Genomic DNA, 14660 nt, shown 5'->3' on the forward strand with positions numbered 1-14660 from the left:
GATCCACTCCCCATTTCTGCTCCTAGCTGCATCAGCTCGCATGTCCAGGTGGCCACACTAAAATCTTGGCATGGAGCAGACTCCGCGCCGTCTCCCCTCCCGCGCCCCGTGTGAGCGAGTCCTGTTGGTTCTCTCGTCAGAACAGCTCTGCCATCTGTTTCCCTCCCTCACCAGGCACCATCCTGGTACAGACAGCATTGAGGCTGCCAACACGTTCTCCCCATCACCGTCCCCTGCATGGTGTGGTCTCCACCACCCACGCGGGTCTTCTTCCGACTGCTCAGCTCTGCGCATGTCCCCCGTGCTCCCTGGCTGGAGCCTGAGCTGTGTTGGGCCCTGGTCCTGTCAGTCCTCTGTGTGGTGCCGTGCCTTCTCCAGGGGCCTGCGGTTATCCAAGCATCCCTCGCTCTGATTGCCGGCAGTGCTGGATCAACAGGGCCCTCTGCTTTTTTATTTCTTTATTTAGTTAGTATTTGAAACAAGATGCTGGCCGGAGCTACCCAGGCTGGCCTTGAACTCTCAATCCTCCTGCCTCAGCCTCCCGAGTGCTGTGATTACAGGTGGCCACCACCACAGCCTGCCACAAAGCACTCTGGATTTCTAACAAGAAGCTGTGCTCTTTCCCTCTTGGTTTCTAGCTGACAACCCAGCACTTTGGGTTCATTATCACGCTGGCTTTGTGTCTCCCCTACCCAGGTCCACAGAGGGACTTTGGGATCCGTTAGCCAAGGTGTGACTCTGCTGGTTACACTGCCATTGATTAGCCGACCTTTTACCCCTGGCATGTTTTCTGTAGGGAGTGTCTCCATTCTCAGGCGTCACAGGTGTGGCCCTGCCTGCCAGGGTCCCCACAGACGCATGTGACACCCAGAGGCTGTGGTGTCCCTAGGACAGAATGCATTCTGTCCAGCTCCAGGGAGCACCACCCTCCTTTGTCATGCCTTTTGGGGGGACAGGAGGGGTCTCCAAGTCAAAGCATGAGCCCTGGCCTAACTTCTCTTCTCTCATCTTCATTTCAGTGTGACAGTGACAGCGACCAGGAAGAGAAGGTAAGACATGCCCCTCTGTACACGACATATGCACACTGCACACCCACACGCCCCACACAGCACACCACACGCTGTGGTCCTGCCAGCCTCTAAGGGGTGCAGGGCGGGCGGCCGCTGTGCTCAGAGACGCCTCCTACAGTGTGACATCCAGTCTTTCAAACAAGCCCCTTAGCACTGTCTGCACCCCATGAGGTCTGCTCTGTAGAAAGTGACTCCCACGCCCCAAGAGGTTGTGAAGACGGGCACGTGAAACACGCTAGGGTGTACCTATCAACCCACCTGTTCTACAATATTCTGTCTGCACAGGCCTTACTGGGTGATGTGTCTGATGTGGAGGGGTGGGTCGGGGATGGGGGGCTATCCTTCCAGCAGGTGCACCCCGAGTCTCAAGGCTGGCGCCCACCTCTGCACCCCGTGCCACGAGGACAAAAGGAGCAGTCCGGAGATCAGTGCAAACCTGGTAAAGTGAAGCCAAAGGCTGTGTCCACTATTTCTGCCTCGCCATCCGATCTGCCAACCGGAGTCCATGTTTTCTATATTTTGAAGAGTTAGTTACCCAATGGCGCGCTTTCACTATGGCTTGGTATGGCTCACAGGCTGGCCCTCCCCTCACCCACCTCTGGGTCTGGCCTGGACCCCCGGCCCTGGTTCAGTGTGGGTTTGGCCTTCAGTGAGTTTGAACACCCAGCCCCGATCGCCCTTCCTCCTCCACGGCCAGCTCCCAAAGAGATCTAAAGCCGCGCGCTCTGCCCCGCCGCTCATTCGCATTCAGCATATGTAGCCTGTTAGAAAATGCGAGACATCGTCATTTGAGCAGGTCAAGCATATTCAGATGAAGACAAATGGTGCTTATTTGATTTTCTTAAAATCTGGAAATGAAAAAAGTGCTCTCGGGAGAAATCATGTTCTGCCTGACTTGGATGACAGACCCGTGCGCGTCCCCAGATAAGAGCGGGCCTCGCCTGCAGCTTTTCCTCTCTGAAGGACGGCGGGGACTGTCAGCCGCTGACATGTGCGTTAACCGTGTCATTTTAAACAGAGTGACCTGTGTGAGGGCGCGGCGCTGTGACGCGGTAATGGGCTGTTGGGTGACAGGGAAAGTACACACTGGAGCAGGGCTGCCGATTACTCTTTTGTTTAACTGACAAGTAGGCCCTTCCTGCCTCCGGCCCCAGCCATCCTGGCTCCTTGCAGCGGGACTCCTGGGGTGCCAGCAGCTGGTAGTGTGGGTGCTGAGACAAGACTGGGGGGCTGTGAGGGTTCAGAGTTCATGGCGTGGTCACCACCGCACATGCTGATCCCCATGGCGCCTGTCCCCTGGCATTGCTGGGGCCTCGGGCCAGTGCCGGGACTGCAGGCAGTGGTTGATATCCCTCTGTACCTGGGTTCTCTTTTTTCTTTTTTTTTTCGGTTGGTCATGGGTCTTGAACTCTGGGCCTGGGCGCTGTCCCTGAGCTCTTCAGCTCAAGGCTAGCGCTCTACTACTTGAGCTGCAGCGCCACTTCCAGTTTTCTGGTGGTTTATTGGAGATAGGAGTCCATGGACTTTCCTGCCTTGGATTGCTTTGGGCTGGTTTTGGGCCGGCTTTGAACTGCAATCCTCAGATCTCAGCCTCCTGAGGAGCCAGGATTACAGGCGTGAGCCGCCAGCGCCCGGCCTGGGCTCTCTCTTCTCTCCTGCCCTGCTCTCACCTTCCTAGATGGAGTAAGAGCATGTCCGTCCCACGTCAGAGAAGGTGGCAGAGGCCTCACCTACTATTAAGCCTCCTGTGGATGTCAGAGGGCCCAGGAGTGCTTCCTGCATACTGAGTACTCCCCAGCGACCGCTTCCTAGATTTCCAACAGAAAGCAGATGCTGGGCAAATGACTCGGGTCAGTAATGGAGAGTCCTTTGAAGGAGGTCCAAGCACACAGTGACAATAAGACTCTGGGGCCCAGAGCATGTCTCCATGCAGGTACATCTCCCGGGGCCTCCCTGCAGGAGCAGATTGTCCAGTCTTTACCACCTCTGAGCAAGCCCGGCCATCCAGGCTCTGCTCCTGTCAACCTGCCCCATGGCTCTGCTTCTCCTGGCCCCAAAGCTCACCACAGCCGCCTTGCTGTGCTGCTTGGAGGATTCGCATCCAAATCTGAATTGCTAATGGTAAGCCAGATGCCACTCAGGTCCACGTCCCACCAGGATGGCTGCTGGAGGCAGACAGGAGACTCGCCAGGCCCGTGGGGATTCCTCCACGGAGACCTGTCAATTCCACACCCCATGGGGATCCCTGAAGCGCCAGGCTAAAATTAGGGCACTGCAGCTCACGCAGCTGACTGAATTAAGATAAACTCTACTTTCCTCTGATACGGAGCTGTAATTTATAAAATGATACCCTTACTAATTAATGTGGAAGTGACTGGGAAAGGCTGAAAACATGGAGCCCTCCCTCAGCGCAGGATACAGCCCATGCCGGTGAAGTCAGCCTGCTCCTCCTCCTCCTCTCCCTCCTCCCCTCCTCCTCTCCCTCCTCCCCTCCTCCTCTCCCTCCTCCCCTCCTCCTCTCCCTCCTCCCCTCCTCCTCTCCCTCCTCCCCTCCTTCTCTCCCTCTTCTCTTCCTCCTCTTCCCTCTGTTCCTTCTCCTCTTCTTCCACCTCCACCATGCTAGCAAAAAGCCAAAAGTGGAGGTGTGGCTCAAGTGGTAGAGCTCTAGCCTTGAACGAAAAAGCCCAGTGAAGGTATGAGGCTGAGTTCAAGCCCCAGTACTTGCACACTCTAACAATTCTCTCTGCACCCACCCACTTTGTTTCTGTAGAAGGCTCCCTGCTCTCAGGCTGCCGGCCTCGGAGTCATCAGCCCAGGCTGTGTCTCTAACTCCATCCCTGCTTTGTGGCCTTGGTTTCTCTCATCTGAGAAATGTGGCTGACACAGATCCCCCTGCTTGGCGACCACTGGGCGGGGACCCTTGGCTCAGCACCTGGCCAGTGGGAAGGGCTCCGCCGCCACCACCTTACTCTCGCTCCTGATACACGCATGTGCACATGTGTGTGCCCTGCAGCAAAGGAGAGAAGCTCCCGGAGAGCGGAAGCCTGGCGTCCTCTCCGGAACCCGAGGCTCAGCCTCCTTCCCCAGCCTCCTTCTGCCTGTAGGCTGAGTCAAACCACGCAGAAACTTTGAAGGATTCCCGAAATGACAGCACTTATGAGAACATGAGGCTACCCTATGGATGTGAGCAGAGGGAGGGGCACAGTGGGGGCAAGGACGCGGGGGGGGGCAAGGACGCGGGGGGGGGCACAGGCCAGCGCCATTGGGGGGAGGCAGCACCTTTCACTGAGGCTCAGAAAGAAAGATCTGAGTCAGGACTTCTGGGCAGGGCTCAAATCATTGCATTTTTCTTTTAATGGTTTTAAGAGCTACCACTTTGCCACAAGTGTCAGAGAGAAATGTTTTCTTTCTCCATGTTGGCTCTCTTGAAAGTTTCGCTGCTTCGCAGAAGGGTATGGTAGCTGTAGCCATGTTCTGCCTTCACAGTGACCACACGCATGTACATCTGTAGATAGCTGTACGATTGCATAGGAATACCACCTCCCCCTACATACGCATACATGCCCTGGTGGCTGCACCCCACTCAGCTGTGGACCAGGGGGGTGGCCACCTTGAGGGAAGTGCTGGCTTCCCGAGCCCTGCTCACCAAGGCCCAGTGCGGCCCAGGACACTGACTGATTCAGCTGGGATTCTACTGATGGCCTCTGTCCACTCTCCCTTCCCCGGCCCACACACTTCAGGTGCAATCTCATATTTAATTCATAATAAAATGTGTTCACTTGTGTGAGAGAAGGCAGATTCTAAGAAAACCCGCAGAGGCTAATATTCCCAACGCCTCACAAACCGCACACCTAACTTGGCTCAGGAAAGACCCAGAAACTGCTGAGATGTCAGATGGAAGCCAGGGGCCTGTGGCTGGTGCTTACTGTGGAAGAGAGCCTTCCTCCACTGGCCGAGATTCACCCGTGGTGAAGTTTGTGCGGCCTCAGCAACATTCCAGAAGCTGTTGCTTCTGGAACCACTGTCCTTGGTTTGGAAGGCCTGTCCGGGTCAGGAGACGGTGTTGGGGTGCTGTCCTCATTTGCCACCCAGGAAAGGAATCATCTCCACCCTTCCAAAGTTCACAGCAACAACACAAACCACTGTCACCCATGACAGGAATACAGATTTTAGGTTTGGGAGTGTGAAGAAATGTATTTCTTTTCCCCAGAACCCTTCCGCGCACGGGTGAACCAAGTCCAGAGGCCTGGCCTTGGAACCCAGGGATACCTCCGCAGCCCAGGGCCTCTCCTCGGCGCCCCCCCCCCCCCCCCAGCACATGCACAGGCTCTTCCTCGGGCTTCTGTGTTTCTCACAGTTTGCTAGTCATCAAACATTCCACAGCCATTTATCAGTGCGTTCCCTTTGGGGGCAGTTTGGACAGTTCTTGGCTTTGAGTTTCCATGATGCCTTCCCCTTTCCTCCACTTCCCCTTTCCAAACCTTGTCTGGGGCAAAATCACGTTCCTGCTATTCCAGCTGCCGTCGGTCTGCACGGCATCATGACTTCCCGAAATGCCCATCGCTGGCATCCTGGAGTTGTTTCCCCTGGAAATTATTATTATTATTTTTTGTGCCGACTCTGGGGATTGAACTCAGGGCTGGGGTGCTGTCCCTGAACTTTTTGTTCCAGGCCTGAGCCACAACTCAACTTCTGGCTGGCTTCAAACTGCAGTCCTCAGGTCTCAGCCTCCTGAGTTGCTGGGATTACAGGTGTGAGCCACAAGCCCCAGGCTCACTCTTTGTATTGTTACTGCTGGGAAGGTGGAACGGGCCTCATGTCACAGAGCATCCCTACCCTGCTGAGGAGCCAGCCATAAGCCTGTGTGGCAGGTCAGGGACTGAGCAACCGGCATGGCTTGTCAGTGACCTGCTGAGAGCGCACATGTTGAAGTCAGCAGAATGACGGACTAGAACCACTGAGATGCTTATTGGACTTTCCATTGTTTTTTCTTTTTTGACTCCCTCACTTCTTAGCCTAAAAACATAGATGCTACTAGTTTCTTGAAAATGAGATTAGGGTCAATCTGAACAACTGATCATGAGAAGAAACTTGGAGGCGCACATCCCCTGACTCAAAACCTTCTTGCTTGTGCTACTTTGAGCCATGCGTGAGCTTCCCTGGGTTTGGGTGAGTCACTGTGGTGGTCAGCTTTCCATCCCCGGACAGAGCACCCGAGAAAGGCAACTGGAGGCCCTTGGTCTGTGTACACCATGGCCTGAGACGCCTGTGGTCTGTGTGTACTGTGGCCTGTGCACTGTGGCCGCTGAGGCCCGTGGCCTGTGTGCATTGTGACCTCTGTGGTCTGTGTGCACCATGGCCTGAGACGCCTGTGGTCTGTGTGTACTGTGGCCTGTGCACTGTGGCCGCTGAGGCCCGTGGCCTGTGTGCATTGTGACCTCTGTGGCCCTGTGTGCACCATGGTCTCCACACCCAATGACGTTGTGACCTACCTCCTCTAGCTCAGCCACGCCCTCATGACCTACTTCTGCTAGGCCCCACCCCATCATCTACTTTTTTCCAATTAGGCCCAGTCCCATGCCTGCTTCCTTCCCTAGCCGTACCCCATGCCTACTTCCTCTCTCTAGGGCCATGACCCCTTGACGTGCTTCCTCCAGCTCGGCCTGCTGGAGTTCCCACCAGTTTCCCACAGTGCCAGCCTTGCATGCATGGGCATGGAAGTAGTAGTGCTCCACCCCCGGGCACACGGACAGTGGCCTCGGCCTCGGCGCCTCCCCAGGCAGGCCTCGGCTCTGCGTCATCACCCTTGGCCCATGCGCACAGCCACACTCCAGCAGCCATTGCCCGGTGAACACGGAGTGAACCCTGCTCAGGCATTGAGGCTTCTGAGTGCCAGTTTGCATTTGAATCTGGGAGACAACCATGAAAGGAGAGAAGAGCTGTCTGCAGGGTAGCGTCTGCCCACTGGCCACATTGCTTAAGGAGGGGTGTGGGTCTGCCAGCCAGGACAGAGTGAGAGCCATCTGCACGTGGCCGTCTTGTCACTGGGTGGAGACTGTTCATGCACGGAGCCAGCGTGTCCCTGCCAGCAGCACCCTATGCTACGAACATCCTATCTTGGAGGTCACCTACCTCCCACACGGGGGGAAGGCAGGGTTTCCGAGCATCTGGTTCATGCCGTTGTAAGCTACATCTAAGAGGAAGGGCTTGGGTCTCACCCTGCTCCTGAGCTGCACCCCAGGGCAGTCTTGGCCATGGCTGTTGTTTTTCCACTTATGAACCCTCTTAGCCATCCCCAGCAGTGTCCCTCACCCCCGCAGGGGGGGATCTCTGTGACCCCACGGCCACAGGACCTTTCATTCCTTGGCAGCCCATGCTCCCTGGGGCGCGCCTGCAGCCCAAATGGCCGCACATCCCCGCGGCTGCCACGTCTGTGCAGATTATGTATCTGCCACGGCGGGGGAGCGCGGTGTTTATCAGCTGAGCTGATCACGGCGCAGCGCTGTCAGCCGATGATTGGCCCTGTCCTTTGTCATCTGTGTCACTCAGTGCCGTGCTGGGGAAGGGAACCCATCACCCCCTTCTTTCTGTTTTTTTTCCTTGTACCCATTTCGTGTAGAAAATTTGTATTTACTTTGGGAGTGTAATTTGTTCCTCATGGATAACGTGACCCTGAGTCGAGCTGGATCATGGGTTAGTTGAAGTGATATTTTCCGCTAATGGTAGTCGTACATCATCGCTGTCAGCTTGGGTTAGGAGGCAAGCACATTACAGCTCCATTTTACCTCTGCAGGCATCTGGGATTATTTGCCATAACCGAGTATGACATGGCCGCACTACAGAGTGCATTAAAATTTCACTGCTGCTCAGGCAAGTTCCTTCTCCAGCGCGTGCCCAGGCAGGTGGTCCAAGGGGACCCCAGCCTGCTGGCCTCACGCCCCCCGGTGGGCGTGGCCTCAGCCCAGCAGCTCAGCTCAGGCCCCAGAAAGGGAGCCAGGGCAAGACTTTGTGGGGCCAGCCTGCAGGGATGTGTGTGTGTGTGTGTGTGTGTGTGTGTGTGTGTGTGTGTGTGTGTGTATACGTGCTGGGGGGAGGGGTACATGTGTATGTGTGCACCTGCAGGTGTGTATATGTGTGTACATGCCTGCAGGGGCATTACACGTGTGTGTGTGTGTGTGGACTCCTCAGACTGACAGGTGGCAGGCTGTCTGTGCAGAGGACCAGAGCTCCTCTGCTCCCTCCTGTGCTCCGTCCACAGGATAGGTGGGCAGATGACTAAGGGCCAGCTCTCAACTCTCTGACCCAGGGTAAGCATGAGTCACTGCCAAGCATTGGCCCATTGTTTGGTGATGTCTGCCTATAAGCAGACTCTTAAGAAGGAAGCGAGGGCTTTGGTGTAGCAGAGCCTCACCAACATAGCTGGTGGGCAATCTTACACAGCATCCCCATGGTGTGTTGCCCCTCTTTGTCTTACTTACCAGAAAACGGAGGCTCACTGAGGGTCTGTACCGTGTATCAGGATGGTGGCAGGAATGGCTTTCTGATTTCCAAGCTGTGGGTCACTAGGATTGCATGTTGCCTAAGAGGAACACATTGCTCACATGGAGCTTGTGCTCATTGTACACAGGGGTCTCGTTAACCCACCCTGCAGCCATCATAGGTAGGTGCTGATACTGTACAGTTTGCATACAGAGGAGGAAACTGAGGCACAGAGGCATCCTGCCACAGCCTCTCCCAGTTAGTGGCAGCTCAAAGTGGAAGCCCACGTTGTCTGGCTTCAGAGGCTGGGCCTCAGCCACGAGGCCCCCTGAGCCAAATCCCGAGGATGTGAGCGCTAATAGGAACAGACAAGGGAGAATAGGGATAAAAGGAAATGTTCAAAGATGTTTCAGTAGTAACTCAACATCCAACAAAATATTGCTCAGAAAAGATGCACTGTGATGAGCGTTAATTAAGTAGTAAGCCCCCTTTGCCGCCGTGCGTTGCTTGCATGCAAACGCTTCTTCTAAGGCATTTGTTTTGATGGGTTAAGACCAAGCAGTCAATCGGGCAAAGTGCTTCGTTGTTTTACATTGCTTAACCTTCTCTGTCACTCTTATTGGAAAAGAATTCAAGGTAAACTTGGGGGAATCACATTTTCTCTTTAAAAGGGCAATTTGGCTACTTAGGAGGCTGAGATCTGAAGGTCCAAGTTTGAAGCCAGCCCTGGTAGATAAGTCTGAGACTCTTCAGATAACCAGCGAAAAGCAGGAAGTGGAGCTATGACTCATGTGGTAAAACACCAACATTGAGAGAAAAAGCTAAGGGTTTCAAGCCCTTGTACAGGCACAAAAATAGAAAACAAGGTCATCTCCTAATCGTGAGTGGGGCGGGGTCTGAGCCCTTGGGATGACAGATAGTGTAGAATGATCCCAGAGTCTGTATTGGCAGATTCTGATTTCCAAACCCCAAGCCCAGGCAGGGGCCATCTCCAGCTAGTCTCTTGCTCACACTCCAGCCACCCGGTCTCCGCTCTCTGCTCAACCTCAAGTCACTGTCACCATTGGAGCCACACCTGCTGTGATGTTCCTCATTGATTAAGGTGGACTAATGTTAGCACTCTAAGATTCGGGCTCCCTTCCACAGCTTCCCAAGCACGTCCATCCATCAATCTCCCCAGCCGCTCCACCGAGAAGCCATGGGACTGGCCGGAGACCCTCCTCCCACTTTAGATCCAATCACCCAAGCAGTAAAGGATTAGACCAGAACGATCCAGGCATTGAGCAGCAATTATCCCCTCCCTCCCGTGGTCTGTGTGGAATGCAACAGGCCTTTACAACGCATCCCCCCCCCCAGGGACAGACAGACTGGTGACATGTGGGCTATTTCCTTCCAGTAAGCAGAGTCCCTCTCCTCTCCCCACCCTATTCAGGGCCAATAGGCCTACTTAGAAGAGTAGATACTGAGACTCAGTGAATCCATCAAACCAATGACCAAGCAGTTGGCCACAAGAAGGGGACTCGCAGACCTTCTGTAGCCAGTGTCACACTCGAACTTTCCAAAGAGTCTTCATGAATCATTAGATCACTTCAAGACATTTCAGGTCTTTACTAAGTTTGGTTTTTTGGAAGGGACTAAAGACAGAGCCTCATACTTATAGGCAAGCACTATGCTGTGTGTCACACTCCCAAACCCTGAACTCATGCCTTAACAGCTTGTGGTGTTTATGCTAGCAGAGTTCTTTTTTTCCTTTGGTGCTGGGACTTGAACTCAGAGCCTGGGCACTGTCCTTGATCTTTTTGGCTCAAAGCTAGCACTCTACCATTTGAGTCACAGCTCTACTTCTGGTTTTGGTAGTTAATTGAGATAGGAGTCTCACAGACCTTCTTGCCACTTCTGGCCTTGAACCGTGATCCTCATATCTCAGCTTCCTGAGTAGCTAGGATGACAGGCGTGGGCCACCGGCACCTGTCACTTTAAAAAATTTTTTCTTTTTTTTTTTTCTTGAATAGAAATTAAACTCAAACTAACATATAAAAAAATACACGGGCTCTTGAAAGTTGAGTCCATTTTAAAATACCAGCCATCAGAAAGGGGTGAGAGACACAACCGGACCTCAGAAAGGTGAAGCAGGGGCCACATGTGCCCCTGCCCCCTATTCCTTGCCTGCGCACTTGAGTCTTCACCATGTCGGAGACTCGGTTCCTCCTCTTGTTGGAATTCTGACCTGTCCACAGCCTCCATCTTCACCACAGCAGTTACCAAGACCCAAAGCAAGGATTCTGAGCGGCAGGAAGGGGCAGCAGGTGCCCAGCTCCCCACCAAGCACATGCTGGGCGCCGTGATCCATGCTTTTAATCCTTGTGTCTGCATGGAGGCCTGAGAACGGGAGGACCATCTAGGCCAGGCAGAGCAATGACATCCTGAGACTCTGCCTTCCTCAGGGGGAGCCTGGAGGTGCTGATGTGCCGGAGGCCTGGTGAGGACAGGAAGCCTTCAAGCTGGCTGAGGAGACCCAATCCTAAAAACCACCAGTGTCGCCAGGTGCTGGGACTCACGCCTTGTGGTCCTGCTTCTCAGGACGCTGAGATCTGAGGATCACAGATCAAAATCAGTCTGAGCAGGAAATTCCATGAGACTCTTTTTTTTGGCCAGTTGTGGGGGCTGAACTCTGGGCCTGGCGCTGTCCCTCAGCTCTTCAGCTCAAGGCTAGTGCCCTACCACTTGAGCCACAGTGCCACTTCTGGCTTTTTTTTCTGCTTATGTGGTGCTGAGGAATCAAACTCACGGCCTCATGTATGCCAGGCAAACACTCTTACCACTGAGCCACCTTCCCAGCCCCTCCATGAGACTCTTATCTCCAATTAACCACCAAAATTGCTGCAGTGGTACTATGCCTCAAGAGGTGGAATGTTAGGTTTGAGCAAGAAAGCTCAGTGATAGCACCCAGAGCTTGAGTTTAAGCCACAGGACCAACACCAAAAAAATAAAAATAACCAGTGGAAAATGAATGCTCGAGGATGGCTCAGCCATATTGCACTAGTCTAGCAAGATCACGGCCCTGAGTTTGAGTCTCAATACTTCCCAAGAAAAAGAAGAAAGAGAAACTACCTTGGCCATTAAAAGTGACCACAGACTATGAAATATGAATACATATTTACAGTTATATTTCATAGCTGCTTAAATATTCATGAGGTATCTTAAGTGCTATCCACAGATGCTTTTATAACTCATTTGGTTCTCTCTTGCTTAAGTTATTAAAGCCATAGAAGGGCATAGGTTTTTACAGATTTAGAGTTGAACAGAATCCATTAATATTTTAAGAATAGTGTATGATGCGTTGCTCTCCAATTATAAGACAGCCACCTTGAGAGACACAGAAGTCTCTCAGGTCGCAGGGAGGCCAATTAGCTAATTACTTACCTGGGTACACAGCGAAACCCACTCTTCCAAAGGGACGTTGCAGTCCTCTCCAAGTACCTGGTTGCTGCCCGACACAGCTCTCCTTCAAGTAGGCGGGCAGCCTCACTGAGATGATTTCCCCCAGTGCTGGCTTTTCTCTCTGCAAACCCTGCCCCTCTCTGAGTGCCAAGCTGTGCATTGTCCAAGGAGCAGAGGGTAGTAGTAGCAAGGATGGGGCAGTCCTTCAGAGAGATGCGGTCTGCAGAAGAGATCACTGTCAGCCGTCTTCATGTGGGTGTCTGCAGGTAACAGCCGTACCAGGGAGGGGAGCCTGAACCAAGTTGGTGCTCACTGAGACTCTTGGAATGGGTCATTGCTAGGTACAAGGATGGTGCCACTAATGGGCAACGGGGAATGATCCACAGAAAGCAAAGAGCTGCGAAAGGTTTGGCATGTGGAGAGATGCGGAGAGCGTCTGTTCTCAGAGCCAGGCTCATGCAAGGTGTGGGGACAGGCCTGGAGGACAGGACAGGCGGGGGAGGGGGTAGGGAGGGCGGCGCAACAGATGTCCGGCCCTCTGTAACAGCTCCACGGGCCGCAGGGTGAGAGTTTAGGTGCGTTTAGATGCGGAGGCCGCCCTGTGGGTGGAACCTATATCCAATCGTGGAAGAGAACTTGGTGGCCTGCAGGACAGGCTGGGATTGTGGTGGGCACCTTCAGTCAGATGTCCAGCAAGCAAGCTACTGGAAAGGCCTGGGTGAGAGGAGATTGATTGTCCAGTCAATCAAAGTAACGCCAAGGAAAGTTTAAGCTTGTAGGCATTTCTGAGGTGAATTGGCAAGGGACTGGGGTTTTGGTAAGGGCACTGAGGGTTCCACCATCACACGCCCAGGCGGGAAGGGTGGGCATTGAGGCCGGCAGAGGACAACAGGGTACAGGAGGACCTCAACCCCAGGGAACCAAAAACCCACCTGACCCCCCGAGACGGGCACACAGTGGGTGTGCATGGGGCCCCGGCCAGAATTCTGGGGTGCAACATTTTGTCTGTATAGCTCCCAGGAGACCTAGGTGATTGCAGTCCTAAGAACAGTAGGTGTTTTCATTTCATTCTACTCTTAATCGTAGTGTAGATGTTATTTTTATGCTGAATTTATAAACGTTATACTGTTTATAAACGTATCATTTGTTCATGCGGCGGTCTGAGCAGTATGGGCTTTTACACCCTGAGTGTGGGAACACAGAGCGTTCTGCGGCCCGGCTGCTAGCCACATCTTAGAATCTGGATATTAACCACCTCAAATGGTGTGCCCACAATAGGCACTGAGAAAACATTAGACTTTAGTCCCTGCTACACTATATACCCTACTCCCTCCCCCTCCAAAAAAAAGACAAAAAAACCACCCACTGAGCACTATCTGATGAGTCCATGGAAGCCATGTGGCCACACATGCCCCCAAGCAGGCCTCTGGGACACGGGTCCCAAGGCAAATGCAGCTCAGAGAGGCCCAGCAGGGCCAGGTGAGCAGTATGAGCACTGTGGAGAAAAGGGCTGGTGTTTTCTGTCTGTGACGTTGTCTGGCACCCCTGTGCACTGTGTGGTCACACTGGTGAGTGGCTGCCGCCCCCGAGGCTCTGGCCCTGCGGTATCATCCACTGATAAGAACAGGATTTTGCTGTGCACTCAAGACCCGGATGTACACAACGGCTGGTATGACCCTGAACAAAACCTTGCAAGCACAGGAACTTACCAGAGCTCCCACCTCCTGGGGTGTGGGCTGCCTTGGGCCCTCGTAGAAGGCTCTAGATCACTAGCCTGCTACTGAGTCCCTGTCAACTGGATAGCCAGGCTTGCTGGTCCTCGCCTTTCCCACCCCCTTCTGCCGCCTCAGGCTCGTGCACACCCTCATGTGGCTTGTGATGGTTTACGTCCTTGGTGGAGGTTGAGCTTGGAGCCCACTGCGGGGGCTGGTACTGTGTGGCCCACATTCCCGGGCATCACTGCAGTGGTAAATGCCAGGTATCGGGTCAGCTCCAGGCAGCACAGGTTAAACATCCCTAGCGTCCATATTTAAAAATCTGAAAAGAAAAATCGAAAACTCAAAACACTTCTGGTCTGAAGACTTCAGATAGATGGCGACTCAGCCAGCAGCGAGTCCACGGGGGCAGGTGGGCAGCAGGAAAGGCCTCCGGGTGTGGCTTTATCAAGTGTGGGCTCCACAGGGCCCCATGGAGCTGGGCCACTGAGCCACTCAAGACTGCTCGTATGTGGGAGTCAGGGTGCTGGGAAGGAGCTGGGGAGACGGTTGCTCTCCTCGCTCGTGGGGAAGGCCGCCTGGCCCCGTGGCCTGTGGATGTGGTAGAGTGGGAGGACCTGCCGTGGGGTGGGATGGGGTGGCAAGAGCACTCTGTGGCCGGGTTGCATCCAGGAGACACACACGTGGCTCTGAGGTCCTGGCTGCAGGTGGCAACACTTGCTCACTCCCTAACGGGGACAGGTGGTTTTCTCCCTGCTAGTCACAGTCCTTCAGGACATTCTCAGTCCTCATGTGGAGCCACACTCGTGGCCGGTGGAGGCCAGGGGTACACACAGAACTCTGCCAGTTCTCCCTCCAGGAAGAGGAGCCTGGGCCGGCAGAAAACTAAGCCTACCAGCCTCCGGCTCCCATACCAGACTGTCACCAGTGACACAGCCTGGCCCCTGGCTCTGCC

The 14660-nt window shown here is 54.1% G+C and overlaps 1 protein-coding gene across 1 annotated transcript in view; it reads left to right on the plus strand.

Moving 5' to 3' along the window:
* The window catches only part of Auts2 (autism susceptibility candidate 2), an 824367-nt gene that overhangs the window by 621113 nt on the left and 188594 nt on the right, over nucleotides 1–14660 (plus strand). The window contains exon 5 of the mRNA XM_013033172.1: nucleotides 1020–1049. Within this exon, the coding sequence (XP_012888626.1) occupies nucleotides 1020–1049 (30 nt within the window). The remainder of the gene's footprint in view (nucleotides 1–1019; nucleotides 1050–14660) is intronic.

The sequence above is a fragment of the Dipodomys ordii genome, unplaced genomic scaffold (assembly GCF_000151885.1).
Source record: "Dipodomys ordii isolate 6190 unplaced genomic scaffold, Dord_2.0 Scaffold164, whole genome shotgun sequence".
NCBI lineage: Eukaryota > Metazoa > Chordata > Mammalia > Rodentia > Heteromyidae > Dipodomys > Dipodomys ordii.